The 20,558-nt window shown below is 40.0% G+C and overlaps 1 protein-coding gene across 3 annotated transcripts in view; it reads left to right on the top strand.

Annotated features, from left to right (window-relative positions):
- Positions 1–20,558, top strand: part of TMTC2 (transmembrane O-mannosyltransferase targeting cadherins 2) — a 255,856-nt gene that overhangs the window by 96,854 nt on the left and 138,444 nt on the right. For 2 of the 3 annotated variants that reach the window (XM_027451370.3, XM_072037087.1), the window contains exon 2: positions 5,826–6,396. In XM_027451370.3, the coding sequence (XP_027307171.1) occupies positions 5,826–6,396 (571 nt within the window). Of the gene's footprint in view, positions 1–3,223; positions 3,356–5,825; positions 6,397–20,558 lie in introns of those variants that run through there. The other variant, XM_072037090.1, reaches the window with a different exon arrangement.

Genomic DNA, 20,558 nt, shown 5'->3' with positions numbered 1-20,558 from the left:
ATAAATCCCGCTTTCACAACTGTTGAGAAGGAATGAACTTTAAAACAGAACATGCAAGATATAATTGCTGCCAGACATCTACAAGAACGGTAACTAGTTCCCTTGAGTCTATAATTAAACATTTAAATGAATGAGTTTTCATGTACTTATGCTTATTACTCAGAAGACATCTCTATGCACTAGATAGTATTTTCTGATTTTTTTTTTCCTTTTTGCTGTCAATGCAGATTATATGTATACTGTAGTCTGTGGTCATGTATGAGAATTGTCCAAAGTATGACCATCATAGAATCATAGAATGTCCTGAGTTGGAAGGGACCCACAAGGATCATCAAGTCCAATTCCTGGGTACGCAGAGCACCACCCAAAAATCAGACCATGTTTCTGGGAGTGTTGTCCAAACGCTTCTTGAACTCCAGCAGGCTCAGTGCCATGACCACAGACCTGGGGAGCGTGTCCTAGTGCCCGACCACCCTCTTGGTGAAGAACCTTTCCCTAATGCCCAGCCTGACCCTCCCCTGTCCCAGCTCCATGTCGTTCCCTTGGGTCCTGTTGCTGCCCCAGAGAGCAGAGCTCAGCACCTGCCCCTCTGCTCCCTTTGTGACAGAGTTACAGGCTGCCATGAGGCCTCCCCTCAGCCAATTGTTCTCTCATCATATATTTATCTAGCTGTATGCTGAACATTTTGTCCAGATGAATACTGTGAGAAACAGTAAAGAAGTCTTCATTGAAATCCAAGAAGATGACATCAACTGGCTTCCCTTGGTCAACTAGATGGGTGACCCTGTCATAAAAGGAAGTTTGTTAAGTGCGACCTTCCCCTCATGAACCTGTGTTGGCTATCACCAACGTTGTCCTTCAGGTGTTTTTCCGTAACTCCCAGAATAATTTTGTCCATAATTTTACTGGGCACTACAGTGAGACTGACAGGACGCTACTTAGCAGGGTCTTCTTTCTTGCCCTTCTTGAAAGCATGGACAACGTTTGCCAGCATCCAGTCAACTTGGACCTCTCCAGATTCCCAAGACTACTGAAAAATAATTGAGAGAGGTCTTATGATGACATCAGACAGCTCTTTGGCTACCCTGCGATGAATCCCATCAGGCCCCATAGACTTATATATAACAGACAAACAAATATATTAGACGTAGGCATGTACAATAGATGATGTCTGTTGTTTGCCTGCTTTCTGACCACACATCTGCCTAACAAATATCCTGTGAGAAGTTTGGAAAGGTAGATTCAGCTACTGTGTATCTGGGAGATGTGAAGCTAATTTCTACTCCAAAAAGGAGTCTCTGGCAGTTTCTTTTCCAGGCTTGTTGTCTCTACAGGTAATGTGTAATCTCGTAACCATCCTTAGCATGACTCGTTAAGATATACCGTAGAAACATTCTAGGGTACTTTTCCATTGTTTTTTATGAAAAGGGAGTAAATGAAAAATATTCTAAAATGATCTTGAGGAAAAATAAGGAAGAACCTCCAAGTAGAAACTTGCCAGTCTATCACTGCCTATCTATTTTATGTGAGAGAAGGCTGGGCAATAGCTTCCTGTGTGCACATTTGGGAGTTCTCCTTTTTCTTAAAAATATGTTCCGTACTTCAAATGCTGATGTTCATTTTCAGCATATGGGGACCATTAGCAATATTGAAGCTGGACATATGGCTTAACGCGTTAAATCACTTTAGAATGTTGCATCTGTTTTTTTACCCTGGTGTTAACACCTGGATCGGTTTAGCACTAGTGCAGAAGTTTAGGACATATAGAGCTGTTAATTTTAAAAACATCTGGGCTTTTTTTATGCATGTATATGTGCGTGTGTGAACTGCTGGGTCTCCAGCATTATTTGAGTTTGATGAAAAAAATCTTACTTGAATTGTGATGAAGGTGTGTACTGACCCAGGCAAATCAGCAGTTTATAAAGCAGGAGACAGAAGAAATCTTTTGAGTAGATAAGCAGATGATTTTCCCATGCAGCTTTTGTCTTTCTTCCGACTTCTATTTTTAAAGTATTGATAGCTGGCTATGATTCTTCTTTTTCTTATTTTTTTTTTTTTTCCCCTCTCAAACTGATCCATTTGTTGTACACTGAATAAGATATCCCGCTCTCCCGGGATGCATGAAATGGGCAGGCATTAAACATTGACGAAAGCGAGTTCCCTGGCTGAGTCTGCAAGCCTTATCTGAGGCTGCTTGAAAGTAAAAATGCCAGTTGTGTTGGAGCTTTGAAAAACGGCTTTCCCTTGTGACCTGCTGCCTTTTAGTGAGAGCAGAGTTTACAGCTCTTTTTAAGAGTGATGAGTGCAGTTGGCGAGTTTCTCTTGTTATGCCCATTAGCAAGATTGGACTAATCTGCAGGACGTAACCTGGAGGTAAACTGTGAGTGAAGGAGAAGGAGAAGACAAGGCTAAAAAGGCGTTTTGTAGTTTCCTTTATCCCAGAGTCTTTCCTGGAGCCAGCAATTAATAACATTTTCCTATCTGTGGAGAGCCCCGGTCGCTGCGAGTGCACAGACATTATAAAGGACATGTCAGCACTGCCTGCCAGGGCATTAAGAGGAACAGCTTTTAAAATTGCCGTTGAAATCAGTGACTAAGCACCACTACTGCAGCAGAATTAACAGCTTGTTAATTTAATAATTAAGGAAAGGTGGGGCCTTGCTAGACAGGAGCAGGGCAGCTGGGGGCAGCTGGGCCAGGCCATGGACCTGTGGGAGGGCTTGGCTCAGGGGGCCCATCATTGGGCCTGGCCAGGCTGTGGGAAGCTGGAGACTTTTTTGCTTTTAACTCGTAGGGCAAAATGGCATAGAGCTGCCTAGCTCTGGTACCTCGGATATTCATTTTTCTGCATTCTGTTGTTCAGTCAAGTCAAATGTTGACCACGCGTGGATTTTATTACATTTGATAATGTGAAATAGGGTAGCAGTTGAAGCTTAAGTGAGATGCACTTCTTTGCTGTCTGACATCTAGTTTCATCTCTTGTATAAGTGTTTCCAGTACCCCAAAACATTAACTAGACTATTTTCTAAACATTAACTAGACTATTTTGTTGTTGTAACATTCAAACATTTAGCAAAAAATAATCATGTGGAAAGAACTTTATTTCAAATCCTTTCTCAGAGAGGGTACAACATTTGATATGACTGGGCCATTAAGTAAGCTGGAACCAGCAGTTTCTGTATTTTTCATGCTGACAGGTATTAGCCTATGCTACCCTTACACGCATGAGAAACTACATTTATTTCACAGTTGTCTGATGAATTTTGTAGCCCAGTACAGGGTGATCAATACTGTATCTACAAGGCTTGCTGTTTATTTTTTAAAATACGAACTGGACTGAACAGGAAAGGATCAGGTTTGCATCAAATTTGATCTTACGACCGTAAAAGAAATTTGACTGAATTAATGCCTTCAGAATATACAATAGCTTTCTTTATGATTTTGAGGAAAGCAGTTTACTTTTGGCAAGGAAGAGACCAACAAGGGGATACATACGGCGTGGGAAGGAATGGTAGGGCAGCTGTTCACTTAGAGGGACAGAGCCAGTCCCTTTTCTTATTAAGTGCAGCGTGGAGTCATTTTATACATCTGTATCAGTAGCTTTATACATGTATACATGTATATATATGTTTTATAGATGTGTACAGTTACTTTTTTTTTTTTCTGTTACAAAGTGGTTGTATGGAAATGTAAGTATTGGAAATGGGCACATCCGCAAAAGATACAAAACCGTACATTTCCTGGGAATAACGTGTTTGCTATCTAGCCTTTTTGCAGCAGAGCAGTAAGCCTCTGAAGAGGGCAGTTGTAGTGGCAACTTACTTCTTTGCTGCCACTTACTTCTTTAGTATTTCCCCAAGAAAAAGATGTGTTTGTAGTTCAGGGTTTCAACTCTAAATTCTGACATCTGATAGCTGTTCTTAACACCACTCACTGTTCAGGAGCTTGTAGTCCTAGATACTATTCTTTTCTTGGAAGAGAAAGGAATATTTCTAGCCTAACACCTGCTTTACTTTTACTGAATTCCTAGTGTTTTTTTTTTTCTTTTTTTTCTCATGGTGATCCTGAGAGTGCTTCTACAAACTGAAATCACAGAGGACTTAGATTTCAGGAAGGGACTCTGTGGAAGGACAAGATAAATAATGTGAAAACAAAGATCTTGTTTTCTTCCAATGTTCTTTTGTGACTGGAATGAAATGAGAAAAATGTGTGTGGGGTTGGGAAAACAAATAGAAGCAACCTAATCCACTGCATAAGCAGAAGTCAAAATGAAAATTTTCAGGCATTCTAGAAGGCATCATCAGATCTTTAAGGGATTTAAGCTGACCTCTTCATAACCTCCGTGTGCACAGAGACAAAAGGACACGCCGGGAGGAAGCGTGTCTGAAAGCATTACAGCAGTGAGCTAGACAATGGAAATGTTGAGCTGCATGTTATTTAGAGCATTTGCATGAAGATTCTGTGACACAGCATATCGGTGTCTGACCATTTTTCTTTAAAGAACAAGACAAAATTTTTGAAACTAATAGTATAAAAACGAGTTTGGGTACAGGTTGCAAGGGACATGTTTCATGGGGAAGAGAATGTAAGGCGAATCTGGGCAAATGAATTGGACTACTGCATTTCCAACACTGGCCTGAATTGCATGCTTTTTTTTTTTCTTCTTTATCATCTGAATTGAAAAACGGTTAATTATGGGAAGGTATTTTTTGGAAAGGCCAGAAGAGGGAATGACTAAAGAAATAGAGATAAATCATTTCTCTTGTTTAATATTTTTAACAGTAGAGTCTTGAACTGGCTGGATTCTTAATTAGCCATATAAAATAAATGCTAAATGAGTTAAGCTTAGTAGTAAAAACAAAGCATCTTTACAGAATAGCTTAAATTTTGGTTATGAAGACAAGTAATTAATTAAATTCTAGCCATCATTTTGAGTTAAGCAGGTCTCACACCTTCTTCCTCAGCATAAATTTTAAATGCAAATGATTGGATTTGTACAAACATAGGGGACAGATTTTCACAGTATTGAATTAGAGATGGAGACTGCTAATGGCTGGCACCCGTCCTTGCCAGGGTGGTTGGAAACAAAAATGCTGAAAACTGCATTTTTTTTTTTTTCCCAGTCAAGCTGACACAGACTGGAAGTCATAAGCTAATACAATGTAAAACATGTTTTTTTCCTCAACTGTAAATATAAGAAATTTAAGGAGAAGATGTATTTTCACCTATAAAATATTCTGCTGTCTGTCTCTAGCAAGGTGTTAGCTGAAAATGTTGTCAGTCAAAATATGTATGAGAAGGTTGTGGGAGTGTCCATACAGTACCACAGATTTGCATGTTCCTACCGACTTTGTGTTTGTTGTTCATCCATGTCAGTGAGATTCATTCCAACATCTAAATTAAAATTTCAGTATAAAAGGCCAGTTGGGTTTTAGTTCTGAATTACTGGAGGATCAGTTGTTTCAACAATAATGTTTGTCAGTTTTTCATATTTCTTTTACATTTTAATTATAACTCATCAAATCTTAACCGATTACTCTTGGGTTAGATTCAGATGAATGCCACTGAAGGGTGTTTCAATTTAATGGAAGCAGCGTAACATCTGTTTCTAATGTTTTAAAAGCCAATTTATATGGAAATTTTGCTTTAGCAAAAAGTCAATAGATGTGGACTTCTCTAACACCTCCTGTAAAAATTCAAAACTTGAATTAAAGCAGCATCAAAACAATGCCATTCTTTCTTGCTGTAGCAGTGTGATTACATTTTCATAACCTTTCATTTGTATCCTTTTCCTTCTATTGAAGTGGAATTTTTGTCTTTTATAGCCGAGCCATCAAGACAAACCAGGACCTTCTGCCAGAGACGCCGTGGACGCATATATTCTACAACGACTTCTGGGGAACACTTCTCACTCACAGTGGGAGCCACAAGTCATACAGACCTCTCTGCACGCTCTCCTTCCGCATTAACCATGCTGTTGGAGGGATGGACCCATGGGGCTACCACCTTGTAAACGTCCTGTTGCATGCTGCAGTCACAGGCCTTTTCACAAACTTCTCCAGGATCCTCTTTGGGGATGGGTACTGGACCTTGATAGCAGGTCTGCTGTTTGCATCCCATCCAATCCACACTGAAGCTGTAGCAGGGATTGTGGGGAGGGCAGACATCGGAGCCTGCCTCTTCTTTCTGCTTTCCCTGATGTGTTACGTGAAGCACTGCTCTACGAGAAGTTCCTCAGCTAGTACTTGGGGCTGGATCTTGGGAACAGGAGTGTGTGCTGGGTGCAGCATGCTGTGGAAGGAACAAGGAGTGACTGTTCTGGCAATTTCAGCAGTGTACGATATCTTTGTATTTCATCGGCTGAAAATGCATCAAATCATTCCTGCTTTATACAAGGTGAGTCTTCTTTTCTTTCCAATAAACTATTCATAAAGTACCAGTCACTATTAAACAGGTGCTAAATGAGTTTTCAAGCACACAATAATTCTTAGTAGTTTAGTCAACTCTGAAAAATATGCACAGATGTCTGATACTGAAAGTATGTTTAAAGCAGTTTAGTAAGGACTTTTTACATTTTGTTTAAACAATGTGCTATTACACATTGCTATTATTTGACGCTGGGGATGTGTTTCTTTCAATTACTTTCCTTGCTTCCAGCAGCTCTCTCCTCATTCTGTTTACTGTCAGGCACTGGATATCTGGCTGCCTTTTGCAAAGAACTCATTCGTGCTCTTATCCTCTTGTATCTTGCAAACTCAGCTTAGTTTGGTTGGGCATGCAAGTGCAGCAGCTGATACCATCTACAGGCTCCCTGAGGCAAAGATAGTGCTTTTATTGTTCTAGTTTAACAGAGTTGCATAGAACCTGGGTACATGCCTTTGGCATGTATTTTTTCTCCCCCTAGTAGGAGCTGTGACACAAATCTTGTACTGCCTTACCAAACAAAATATTTCTAATTTTTTAGCTTAACTGGCCTAAAGGCAAGCAAGTGAAATAAGAATAATAATAAAAAAATGCACATCAAAACCCTCTCTAACTTCTCCTCAAAGCTCATGTATTTTTGTGGTACCCATATACCCTGTCTTAAATCAAGATTCAGTTACGTTAGTTGCCGTACAAGTGACTAGTACTGTACAAGTGAAAACAGAGTCAAAAGAAAGCAAGTAGTCTCTCACAGCTGATAAACTGTTGTGACATGTTGTCTTAGTTTTGCACTTTTCTGGCAAAAATGAATGTTTTGACAGTATAATATCTTATGCCTTTTTTACTCATATATAAAATATGTATAGAACATTAATTATTATTACATTGCCCAGTACTATCTATTTTATATTCCCTATGTACCTGAGTTTATCCTTTCATATAAAATATTGTTTAGAGAAATCTAGTGAGACTGTCTCTGGCCTGCTCCATTAAAAGACTGGAAATTATTTTCCAAGGCTGCTATTTAATTGACATCAGTGGATACTTTGACAGTGGCCACTCCCACTTGGAGTTGGGCATCTTGGAGGAGGTCAATGAGTCCTTCTACAAGCAGCTGGTAGTAGCCTCATGACCATGGGCACTGGTTCTCATGGGGGACTTCAATTTTCCAGCCAGGTACGTGCAGTCCAAATGGCTCCTGCAATGCGTTGAAGACAATTTTCTGACGCAGGTGATGGAGGAGCTGATGAGGCAGAGGGTGCTCCTGGACCTTGTCCTTACCAGCAGGGATGGGCTTGTTAGGGATATAAAGGTTGAGGGCAGCTTGGGATGCAGCGACCATGAGATGGTGGAGTTCAGGATGGAACTTGGTGGAAGAAGTAAGGCTAAAAGCAGGATTGCAACCCTGGACTTTTGGAGAGCCAACTTCGACCTCTTCCGGGACCTGCTTGGGAGTACCTCATGGGCTAGGTTGCTAGAAGGCAAGGGTGCATGTGAGAACGAGGCTACATTTAAACAGCACTTCTTCCAAACTCAGGATTGGTGCATCTGTAAAAGTAGGAAATCAGGGAAGGGGGGCAGAAAACCTGCATGGACGAGCAAGGAGCTCATCGATAAGATCAAAAGGAAAAAGAAGGTTTATGAAATGTGGAAAAAGGGCTTGTCCTCTTGGCAGGAGTATAGAAGGGTTGTCAGGGCCTGCAGGGACATGACAAAGATGGCTAAAGCCCACCTAGAATTGGGGCTTGAAAAAAAGATAAAAGATAATAAGGAGTTTTTTTTTAAGTATGGAAACAGTAAAAGGAAGACTAGGGATAATGTGGGTCCCTTGCTGAATGAGGGGTGTGTCCTGGTAACGGGAGACAATGAGAAGGCGGAGATACTGAATGCTTTCTTTGCTTCAGTCTTTGCTTCAAGGACTCCCCCCCGGGATTCCTCGACCCTGGAGGGAGGAGAAAGAGTCTGGGAAGTGGAGATCTCCCCCCTTGTTGACAAGGGAGTGGTTCAGGAGCATCTGAGTGGGCTCAACACACACAAATCCATGGGTCCTGATGGGATGCATCTCGTGTGCTAAGGGAGTTGGCAGATGTGTTTGCCGAACCCCTCTCTATCATCTTTGAAAGGTCCTGGAGAACAGGAGATGTGCCTGAAGGTTGGAGGATAGCCAGTGTCACTCTGGTCTTCAAGAAGAGCAAGAAGGAGGATCCAGGAAACTACAGGCCAGTCAATCTCACCTCTGTCCCTGGAAAGGTGTTGGAATAGCTTGTTCTGGATGCCATCTCCAAGCGATTGGAAGACAAGAAGGTTATGAGGAGTAGTCAGCATGGATTCACCAAGGGGAAGTGGTACTCAACCAACCTCATTGCCTTCTATGATGGCATCACCAGCTGGGTAGATGAGGGGAGAGCAGTGGATGTCATCTACCTTGACTTTAGCAAGGCTTTTGATACTGTCTCCCATGACATCCTGCTAGCAAAGCTGATAAAGTGTGGGATAGAGGAGTGGACAGTAAGGTGGGTTGAGAACTGACTGACTGGCCGAGCTCAGGGGGTGGTGATCAGCAACACAGAGTCCAGCTGGAGACCGGTGACTAGCGGTGTTCCCCAGGGGTCGGTGCTGGGTCCGGTCTTGTTCAACATCTTCATCGATGACCTTGATGAGGGAATAGTGTCTGCCCTCAGCAAGTATGCCGATGACACGAAGCTGGGAGGAGTGGCCAACACACCAGAAGGTTGTGCTGCCATTCAGTGAGACCTGGACAGGCTGGAGAGATGGGCAGGAAGAAACCAAATGCGGTTTAACAAGAGCAAGTGTGGTGTCCTGCACCTGGGAAGGAACAACCACATGTATCAGTACAGGCTGGGGGACGACCTGCTGGAGAGGAGCTCTGAGGAGAAGGACCTGCGGGTCCTGGTGGACGACAGGTTGACCATGAGCCAGCAGCATGTCCTTGTGGCCAAGAGGGCCAATGGGATCCTGGCATGCATAAAAAGGAGTGTGGCCAGCAGGTCAAGGGAGGAGATCCTCCCCCTCTACTCTGCCCTGGTCAGGCCTCATCTGGAGTACTGTGTCCAGTTCTGGGCTCCCTGGTACAAGAAAGACAGGAATCTCCTGGAAAGAGTCCAGTGGAGGGCCACAAAGATGATACGGGGCCTGGAGCATCTTTCTTACGAGGAAAGGCTGAGAGACCTGGGTCTGTTCAGCCTGGAGAAAAGAAGACTGAGGGAGGATCTTATCCATGTGTATAAATACCTGAGGTGTGGGAGACAGAGGGATTTGGCCAACTTCTGTTCAGTGGTTTGCGGGGACAAGACAAGGAGTAATGGTCACAAGATAGAGCACAGGGAAGTTCTCTACCAACATGCGAAAGAACTTCTTCACAGTGAGGGTGACAGAGCACTGGAACAGGCTGCCCAGGGAGGTTATGGAGTCTCCTCTGGAGATATTTAAGGCCTGTCTGGATGCCTACCTGGGCTGCCTGCTCTAAGGAACCTGCTTTGGGAGGGGGGTTGGACCCGATGATCTTTTGAGGTCCCTTTCAGCCCCTTCAGTTCTGTGATTCTGTGATCTCCCACTTGGGACAACTCCCAGTAGACAACTCCCACTTGGAGTTGGGAAATTTGGGTTTTGATTGTAGCATCTGGCCAATGTATGACAAATCCAGACCACTATGGCAATTTGGATGCTGTCATTTTGATTTGGAATGACTTTTTAGTTTTATTTTCACATAATTTTGAAATGACCATGATATAAGAATGGTGTTTTAAACTGATATTTTAGCTTTTCTGAAGTAACTAGTAACAACAGAGCTAAGTTTTCTTACTAAAAGTTTTGGTTTTAATTTGGTTCTCTGAGTTTAGACATACAATGATGACGACTAGTTTATTTTGGTATTAAAAAAAATCCAACAAAACAGATTATGTAGCTGCTTTCAGCTCCACATCTTTTTGAGACTGTTTGGGTGTTGCCTTTTTCTTATTGTTTTGGCCTTAAAACATGTCCCTGGTAAGAATTAAAAAAAAATCTTTCTTCCTAGAACAAACTGTAAAATCTCCTTAAGTAAACAAAATCAACTTTTGATTATTTTTTTTCCTTTAATGTTGCCTATATTTTTTTTCTTGAAAAGACATTCCTGCACTGGAACTTGTATAACAGTAGCCATTCACAGATGTGTCTTCCTGTGCTAGCAACTGGCTTGAGTATTTCAAAACCAGAGTGCAGTTTAAAACAAAAGAGAACCAAAACCCGCCAAACTTACCAAACAAAACCCTGTCTTATTTCAAAAATGTTTTTTAAGAATATCTGGAGAATTTGAAAGAACTGAATCAATTTATGGGTTCTGGAACTTGTGCTTTGCATTTTCTCAGTGTGGGAAGGAGATAGTAGAAGAAAAATAAAAATCAGAAATCAAACATCGGTCCAGAAAAAAGTTATGGTCTTTGTGTAGGAGAAGAAAAGTGTAAAATGGAGCCAAGGAAGAGAGGAAAATAATTTTTAAAAGATGGCTAGCTTAAATCTGTACAGAGTAAGTATGCAGTAATAATATGAAACTGAATGCAGAATAAACAGTGTGCTGCAGTATCCTTGTAATGGAATGGTTGAAAGGATCTACCCTTTTCAGTCTACCTAATCTTAAGCTAAACTTTGTCCAGCTGAGCTGACACAGCTGTTTCAAAGGTTGTGCTGGAAACTGGAACAAAGAGAAAATGCAGGTGATAAATAACCCTTAACAAACAAAACAAATATACCAGATACGGCTTTAGGTATTGGATACTGGCTGTATCCTGTCTGTATCCAGTTCTCTTTGTTGCCCTGCTACTGAGAGGAATGCTGAGGTGTGGGGGCAGAAACGAGAAACTGAGAATGAGGGATTTCGGGGAGCGGGTGATTAAGGACTTGGGCTAGCTTGCTGACAGACTATCACTTTTGGCTTCTGCAAGCCTTTTGAGAGTGTCACCAAGGGAACTGAGACACAGTTAATTATGTATAAGGAATTGTAACATTGCTGACTGCCTTCAGGATGGTCAGTGGGAATGAGCTGGTAAAAACAGCCTTAAAAATGCTCCAGCAGATGGAAGAGATGTCATTGGGGTTCCGAGGCTGGTTTTTTTTTCTTCTTTTTTTTTTCCATTTTGTTCTTATCATTGTACCAAGTGTCAAATAACTATGAAGTGGTGGCTACTACACAAGACCAGTAGCCATTTATTTGGCTCACACCTGTGATCACGGTGAGTCCTGATGTGTCACATCAAGTCCGTGACAGCATCCCATTGCAATTGGAAAAGACTGGCAGGGCTTCTGAGCAAGGCAGCTGCAGAGCAGGACCACCAGCAGAGCAGATGAACATTACCCGTTATTTAGAAGCTATTTTTAATACACTTTTAAAAATGTATATCATAGCTGCTTATTAAACTATCCAGCTCTTTTCCCTGTCATCTACATATTGGTTATTCAGTAGAACTTGGCTGCTGATTTTTTTTCCTTTGCCAAGTCTTGTTGTATTCCTGTCTGCCTGCAATACTTGCTCTCTGGCTGGCAAAGTTGTCAGTCCGAACCCAGTTTGATTTGGTGAGCTCTATTTTATTCTGTCTGACTCGCTTTCTAAGTGCGCTCTGATAAGAATATATCCCCTGTCTTTAAGTCAGCAGAATTTGTTGGAAATTATTTATTACAGTTGTAAATGAGTTGTCTGGAGTGAGAGCAATTAAAAAAACGTGTCTCTAGTGGGGCAAAGCATTCTTCATGGAAGAAAGCTGGGATTTTGCTTGATTTTCAGTATTTTAGACCTTGTTTCCACCATAAGTTGCATGGCAGGTATGCAGACTGATTGAATTGTCATGTGTCGTATATACCTAATGATTGTACCTGTCAGCAGTCAGACTTGCACAGGTTAAACTACCAGAAGTGTAGAGGTATGAGGGGGAACCTGACTATGGGAGAGAGCTGTGATCAAGTTCGTAATTATAGAAACTATGCAAATTCAGAGACCTAATTCTTTTGTACTTGCAGTCCCCAGTTTGAGAGCAGAGCCATTAATCAACATTGCTGTACACAGCCTTCTGTCCAATTAGTAGGACAAAGCTAATATAAGCCCTGCGGTACTGCCCTTTTTTTTTTTTTTTTTTTTAAACATGGGAATGGAGCTGGACAACATTAGCAGTTAAAAAGAGGAGGTGAATGCACTTAATACTCATTTTTAATATAATACTAATGATAAAATATTTATTGCTATATGGTTTATGTGTACAAACTGCCTTACCGAAATAATGAAACCAGATGTGTGTTCCATTAATATTCCCTGCTATAGTATGGTAACATTTTGCCAGATCAACATACTGTTAATACAGAGGGTTCCCTGTACTAAAATAAGGACACCTCTATTTTCCTATCACTTATTTGACTAACAACCCCAGCCCTGGGAGGTCTGTCTCCCATGTGGAATTAGTTACTGGTATCTATAGCTGAACACGAACCACAAATTGGATTGCAGGATGCATTATCTAACCTTTCTGAGCTATTATAACAGTATTGGTTTTGTAAAAAGCAATTTTGTTGGAAACCTATATTTTATTTAAGGTAATTATGGAAACCTGGGCCTCTATGGATGACATGTTGAACCACCAAACCAAACACTGCTTTCTTTTATGTTCTTGGAATGGCCTTATTTGTGGGTGATATGTATGATTCCTGCTCAAAATAGGACTTTGTATTAGATAAAGCTCCTCATTTTTGAGAACACTCTAAACTTGAAACAAGCCACCTTCTCCATTCTTTGAAGTAGCGACTTTTAGAACTGTCATGCCTTGGAAAGCAATTTCCAAATAAAATGCTGCTCTAGATTTAAACTTGGAATTTTATTCTTCTCTTCCGGGGAGCTTTAAAGCCTTAGCAATGCAGTGGGTCTTGCTGTTTTTTCATCTCTTCTCCATTTACAAGTTCTGTCATTTTGAGGCAGTGTTTTTATCATTGTTTAAAATCTAGCTTGATGATGGTGTGTTCTCTATTTATTTTTTGCAATCTAAGGAATTTTAAGGTGCTTGAACTTAGCCACAGGCCTGGATATTTTGGCAGACCTGATTGGTAAGCCACGATTTTGCAAGATATTTCACTCAAACACTTGCGTGGGTATGGTCCTGTCTTAGCCGAGTGTCTTTGTGCTCGGAGCCAGATATTCAGCCAACATGCTTCTCCTGGACATTACTTCTGTCCCAGTTGAAAATAAAAATAACTTAGGGCTTCCAAACATGACCTGAGCTCTTGCAGGTTCTCTTTGTGAACAAGAGCTATTTCATAGCATGCTTGTGCGCTGTGTAACCTCCTTGGGTTTGGGGCTGAGGGCAGGTCGGAGGCCCTGGTCCTTGGTGCCCAGCTGTGAGCTCCTGCTTAGTGGCGGTCAGCTGGGGGTTAATTCTCCTGGCAACTCCAAGCCCGTACAAAATTGTGGAAATGCTGAGACGAATGTGCCTGTACATACATTGCTCATATTTCCGGAGGAACCAGCCTGGTGCTTTTCTCTTCACGCTGCGGGAGAGCAGCAGCATGAGGCCTGCACTGTCCTGGCCGTCGCTCCCCCTCCCCCGGCAGATAGCTTCTAGACAAAAGAAGCTATTTGCAATTTGCTTCTTTCTTGACAATTTCAAGTAGCTAATACTGCTGTTTCCTGTAGTTCCCACAGCTCCTTGCTGCTTTTCCTTTTGATGCTAAAATAAGAAAAGCAAGATTGGCCTTAGCTATCTTTCTTGTCAGAGATATTGATCTCCTGCAGGTCCTGTGATGTCAGTGGAGTTGCACCGAATTGGACATCAATAAGTATAAATAGCTATTGTTTCCTGAAACTATTTTCATGTGGTGATTTAAACCACTGAAACAGATCACATATGACAGAAATATAGCATCCCTAGGCAAGTTTTGGAGAAGGGCTTTTTTTTATTACTATTTTCTTCAAATACGGAATTGTATGCTATCTGAAGTTTCTGGGTTAAAACGGACTATGTTTTAATATTAAATCTGTGATATCTTTTCTGGAATTGCTACTAAAATCTGTGTCATTTTTTTCTACCCACTTTGAACTCTACAATAATATTTTGGAAACTATTTTTGAGAGTGCCTCTTTGGAAAGAAGGAAGAAGGACAGACTTCTTTAATAAATAAGTAAATCAAAACCAGAGATGCTTTTTCATATTTACAGAGATTGTGAAGACATGAAGAACCTTTAGTGTAACAGAGAGGTTAGTTTGTTAGAGGAAAGTTGTCACTGTCTTCAGTTTTAGGTAAGATTTATACTGTAGGGTAACGTGCAGAATATGCTCTGTTCTTCATTCTTCCCCCTGACTTACAAGGGATCTGTTTTCAGGCATGGGTAAAAAAGCTTTCAGGAGCTTTGCATGGTTGGTGTTAGCCAACCATGCAAAGTAAAATGCAACCATGCAAGTAAAAGCACAAAGCTCACCATAGTAACAACTGTGTTTCAGAACATTAGGAGTATTTGCAGGTATTATTCTTCATCTTAGTGATTACTACAGCTTCCTAATGGAAACAGCTTTGTAAAATTGTTTTTTTAACAGCTGGCAAGTTTATTGTGTAAATTATCTGTACAAAAAGCAGTTACATTTCATGCTTTTTTGGAAGGGATGGTCAATTAAGTATTTTATGTAGTGATAAAGGGACTTGGGTGCCTGTGAACTTTGAGAAATACATGCAGCTTTGGCTGTTTTCAGTTTCCCATTTGTTTGTGAGCTGGAAAGCTGTGTCCCTTATCTCTCTAGCTCTGCTTCTCCATGAGTCAGTTGTCTGGGTACCATCCATAAAATGGGAAAAACAATGTACAGTACTAAAGCTAAGTGGTGTCTTAGTGAGTTAAATGTCTCCTGGTGTAACGCGTTTCATGTGGATTTGCCTCAGGAGTTATGCCTTCATGCTTAAACCTCTTTTGGTGTTTTGACTAAAATGCACGTATTTATGATCTCGTATTCATCAAGTATGTATCCCTTGTGTCTGTTAGATGCCAGACAGAAAGTTTATATGTGTGCCTTGCATACAAATCTTCTTCAAATACTCTCTTCAAACATGAGTACTTTACATTAGCCTCCTAATATCCTGCTTAGGCACCTAAATGCCCTGATTTAAAGTGCTGAATGAAGTGCTGAATGCTTGTAGCTCCTTACGGGCTTTACTGAATGAACCCATTGCACTTTGTAGACCACAACTAAGTAGCAAGCTAGACTATATGCTTCCAGCAGTCAGGGCAAGTGCTAATTGCATATGAAGAGGAGGAGGAGGGAAAAAAACACACACAAACAAACAAAACCAAAACAAAACACCAAAGTGTGTTAGCAGTCAGAATCAAATGGAAAATAATCAAGGGAGAAGGTGTAGGTTCTGGGTGCTCTTAGTTCTGTCTCTTATAAATTCATTAAAGCACCTTCTGAAAATGTAATTGTTGCTGGGAGTACATGAAAATCAGCTTTATGAGCATTTTAACTGCAGTCACCTAATTTTCACAACACCAGAGCTTGGAAAGTATTACCTGAGTCTACTCAATAGAATTATGTTCTCAAAAGGCAGTCATCTTCCTAGAGTCCTACCCTAAAACAGAGCCTTTGCTGGTACCTGAGCATGAGCTTTGATTCCAGAGCCGCGGGAACATATACAAAACTTGAGTCACAAGGGAGACTTTTCTCTTGGTATTATGTTTAATTTTGAATTTCCTGGCCTATGCTCGTTTTTATTAGTTGTAATGATTTAATGATTACGTACACACTTTTTCCAAACTGAGTGATTCTAAACAGTAACCTATGTGGACAGCTACAATATTAAAATACAAGTGTGTGAGATTTATGGTGGAAACAATCAGTTGTGATAGAAGGCAGCAAACATTTTTTGGCATATTTATTGGAAGAACAGAATGATACTTTGTACATATTGCCTCTATTTCTTTTTCCAGCTGCAATGTAGATTAGGTATAGGGGAGGGAGACAACCCAGGCTTGCAATCCTGTAGCTGATTTTATGGGTCAGTTCTTAGGAGGTAAATTTCTAGCCTCACTATCCTTGAATGTCTCTTGGAAAAAAAGAATCCCTCGATGCTGTGGATAGTCCACATTGGGAGGAGGGGGAAAACCAAATATTTTTTGTTCCTAAGTTTCTAGGAAACTAATTGAAAATGCACATGATGAAATTATGTTAGAATTGTCCAGAAGCTTTTGAGGGAAGGGAATGAGAATTCTTGTACCTGGTGCTCTTAATGTCAGGTAGAACATACGTACCTTTTTGCAATCAGAATGGTTAGAGTTTCAGACACATACACAGTTTACTTCTAAGGCTGTGGATTTGATCAGGTTGTGTAAAAGTCAGAGCTTCTGTGACATTTAATCACCAAAATCTTGTTTTCTCCCTTTACAAAAAAATATGGAAATAAATTCCCATAGCAACGAAATCTTTAAAGTGAGTGTAGGGGCATATTGAGTTAATAAAGGCAATGAAAGAGCAGGGAAAAGAGAGGGTAGAATTGTATCAAGTCTCTGTAAATTCTTTCTCTCCAAGAAAACAGGACTTTGGGGGCTATGGATAAATTTTTTGCATGTTTTAGTCTGTGTGCTTTAAAAGTATCCTGGGCAGCCTGTACTGCTGTACAGCACAGTGAAACTTGCATCAATAGCAGTGTTTATTTATCAGGGATTGTGAGATTACAGTTTATTTTTAAAATACATGTTTATTATAGTTCTATCTATTACTTGGAGACTTTTCTCCTTAAAAGATGTTATTAGAAGTGGCAAAACGCTGCCACAGAATAGCTCTCATGAGTTTTGACATAGAAGCCATGCCAATTTTTATAAGCTTAGTTTTTGCTTCTTTGGACTACTTACATATAGTATTTTTGGCTTCTGGTAATTTGAAATCTGTGGAAACTCAGTGTTAGCAGTTTTATGGAGGGATTTTTTGTTTCTCTTGTTTTTTTTGTCTAAGCCATTATATATTTTTACCTTTTCTGACCTGAGCTGTTAAACAAGAATTTGACTTTTTGTGGGTGATTGTAGTTGAGAATAGGGATTAGGTGAGGAATGAGACATACTTGACAAAATCTTTTTTACAAATAAAATCCCAAACAGAATTTCTTGTAGGACAAGAAGTATCAAACCATGTGCCTTTAACCCAGCTCTAAACTCCTCTCAGTGAATATTGCAGAGCTTCTTCTCTCATCTTATTTGGGGTAAAGTTACCTGCAGAATGTGTATTTTTACTGTCCTTCCTTTGCACCCAATTTTGTGATCTATGTTTTCTTACTGTTTCACATATGTACATGAAGTCTCTCTTGCAAGCAGAAAAACAAAAACAAACAACTGTCCACGCGCCTTTGCTCTGGTAGAGACATCTTTCCTTGGAAGGAGAGAGCAGTTGATTATTTCAGTCACCTTCTGTAAAACTTATCTCAAGAAAATCTTATCTCAAGTTAAATCTGTACTGTATGCATGTAGTTAGTGATAATGATTCACTGTGCAAGTCACTGGGTGGAGGGACCTTGTTACACAATACAAAAGTGGGTCTAAAGGCAAGGTAAGCAGATTGCTTCCTTGGTTGGCTGGTAGTAGGCTGCTACTAGTGCACAAAGCCTGAAGCTATCTGAGGAAATGTTTATACAATGCTCAGCATTTGGCTATTTATGATCACTCTTCTCATCAGGAGACCTGGTAGTCAAAGTAACTTAAACCTCAGGCATTCCAAAATTAAAAGAAAGCATTAACAATGAAGAGGTAAACATTAACTTTTGGAAGATTTCATTTGCCTTCTGTTTTGCAGTCCTGTAGATTAAGTGTTTTCAGGATTTTGTCTGTAATCATGAAGCTTGAAAAGGGTGAAGAAAAATTCTTAGCATAATGAAAATTGTTCTTACGTGATGCTAGCATACTGTAAGACAGAACTAAGCTGGCTGCTGTTGTGACAGATTATTTGATCTGTAACTTTTAATCTTTAGGTTTACATGAAATACTAATTTAAAGAAAATGTTTTTTAATTTAGTCAGTGTTATGGTAGGTCACTGTTGATATGTTCTGAAGATGTAAGGTTTCTAAATGTAACTTTTTAAAACATGCTTTTTATTTCCATCCCTTTTCAGTCTAGAACATGTTTTCACTCCATCATAAATCATGATATATATGGTAGCGTAGACCTTGACCATTGCAGATGACTGCTGCTGCCTTGGAACTGCCCTGCTCATGGTGTGCTGTCAGCAACTCTCGATTGAACACTAGCAAAAAGGTGTCTGTGTCTGTGCTCCCTCAGGTTGGTCTTCAAGGCTCTGCAGTGCCCAGGTTGCTCCTCTGTGCTCTGGTAGCCTGATAACAACCCCTGCCATCACCAGGTGGAGTAATGAAGATACAGGTGTTGGTGTAGCTTCTTCACTGATGTCTGCCTTGTTTATATGTGTGACTGCAAGTCTACATCTAGTAAACAAGTGATATATTAATATAGTTGCTAAGTGGGCTAGATCTTTGAGTTATAGCTTGGTGTCCTACTAGACATAAAGTCATTCTGGAATGATAATCATGTTCTGAAGCAGCAGTGATTTAGTAGGTTTGTTAACCAAGATATAGTCCTCTTTGACCTGAGCCTTAACGCTCAGTGTTTTCAGCTTCAGGTCTGTACCAATCCTACGTAATGCTTTTCTTTTTCTATATTTAAGGAAAGAATTCCAGTGCCTGCCTAAGTCTCAGTCTTTAAACTATATTCTAAAGTGTAAGGAAGAAAGGGAGAAATTAATAATGATAAGAAAAAAAAAAAAAAGACTGAATAGCTCAATATGTGGTATGGAAGCAAAAACTTGTGCTATACAGACTAACCATTCCATATTAATTGGCAAAGTTGCTCTTATCAGCCAGAGAAAGCGGCACCTGCCTTCTGACCTTACTGTCTGTAGTGTTTGTGTATTTTATTGTAAATTCTGACAGACTAATAAAAACTGAAACTTTATAAAATCTTTTTTGATGTGTGACCTTGCATTTTGTGGAACTTGGTGGTTAGCAACCAACATACTGCCTCACTGGGGTAGTAAATTTATGTTTTAATACAGTTATTTGTTTTACTTGTAGTGTAGCAGACAGCTTCAAACCCTTAGGGAGAGCTTTTTAAGTCTGTCTGTCTTTCAGTCTGCTTTGCTACTTCATCCTCTAGGCTAGGTTGCAGTATTTTGATTAAACGTTACATTACTGTGATACATACACAAACCATTTGAAATATTCAGATTTGGTTTAAAAAAGGCATTGTTTAAAAATAACATACGTGTCCACAAGCTCACTAAAGAATTAATGTTTTCGTATATCCCAAAGCCATGTTACTATATATCAGCAGGCTTCTAAGCATGTTTACATGAAGATGTGCAGCTAAATAGGTCAGAAATTTTCTTGCTAAAAATCCTGGAACTGCTTTTTAAAATAATAAGTATTTGCATCTGAAATCATAATATGTATTAGTTTTGTGTTGACTCGTTCCAGGAAACTCAATTTTCTGTGCATTAAAGCAAAAATGTAAGTTGTTTTCTGATATTTATTTATTTATTTATTTATGTTGATAGCATTGATGGCTGTAGAAATTTAAGTACATCTACTTTTCTCAACATTGTTTTTTGGTAAAGTAATATGATATATTCTGCCATTAACTGACTTGTACACTCAACTGTGCATTTCATGGGCTACTTGCAGACATACAGACTCTTCCTGGAAGCTTGATTAAATGTGAATGTCCAGTTAACACCACAATTTCAGCGGTTCTTTACCTGGATGTTACATTGTGTTATGTCCTTATGCTGTGTGCAAGTGGAGCCAGATGTATTTAACATGGGACTTTTTCTGGTTGTGGTGTCTTGTGGACATCTTCTTGTGCCCTGAAGCAGAGCTTCATGTTCAAAAGTGGTTTTGTTTTTTTCCCCTCAAGATATTTGTTGACCTAATAGGATAGCTAGGCCATCCTGAGTGCAAAACTACTTGTTTGTGGGAAATAGCAATGTTTTTCTTGTCTGTGAAGATAGCTAGAAATCTAGTTCTGGTGTGACTAATGTTAAACTTTTATTTTTATTTTTATTTTTATTTTATTATGAACAGACATGTTTGCAAGATCATGCAAGTTCTTAGTTAAAATTTATAT

The sequence above is a fragment of the Anas platyrhynchos genome, chromosome 1 (assembly GCF_047663525.1).
Source record: "Anas platyrhynchos isolate ZD024472 breed Pekin duck chromosome 1, IASCAAS_PekinDuck_T2T, whole genome shotgun sequence".
NCBI lineage: Eukaryota > Metazoa > Chordata > Aves > Anseriformes > Anatidae > Anas > Anas platyrhynchos.
This window is presented reverse-complemented; position numbering and strand designations above follow the sequence as displayed.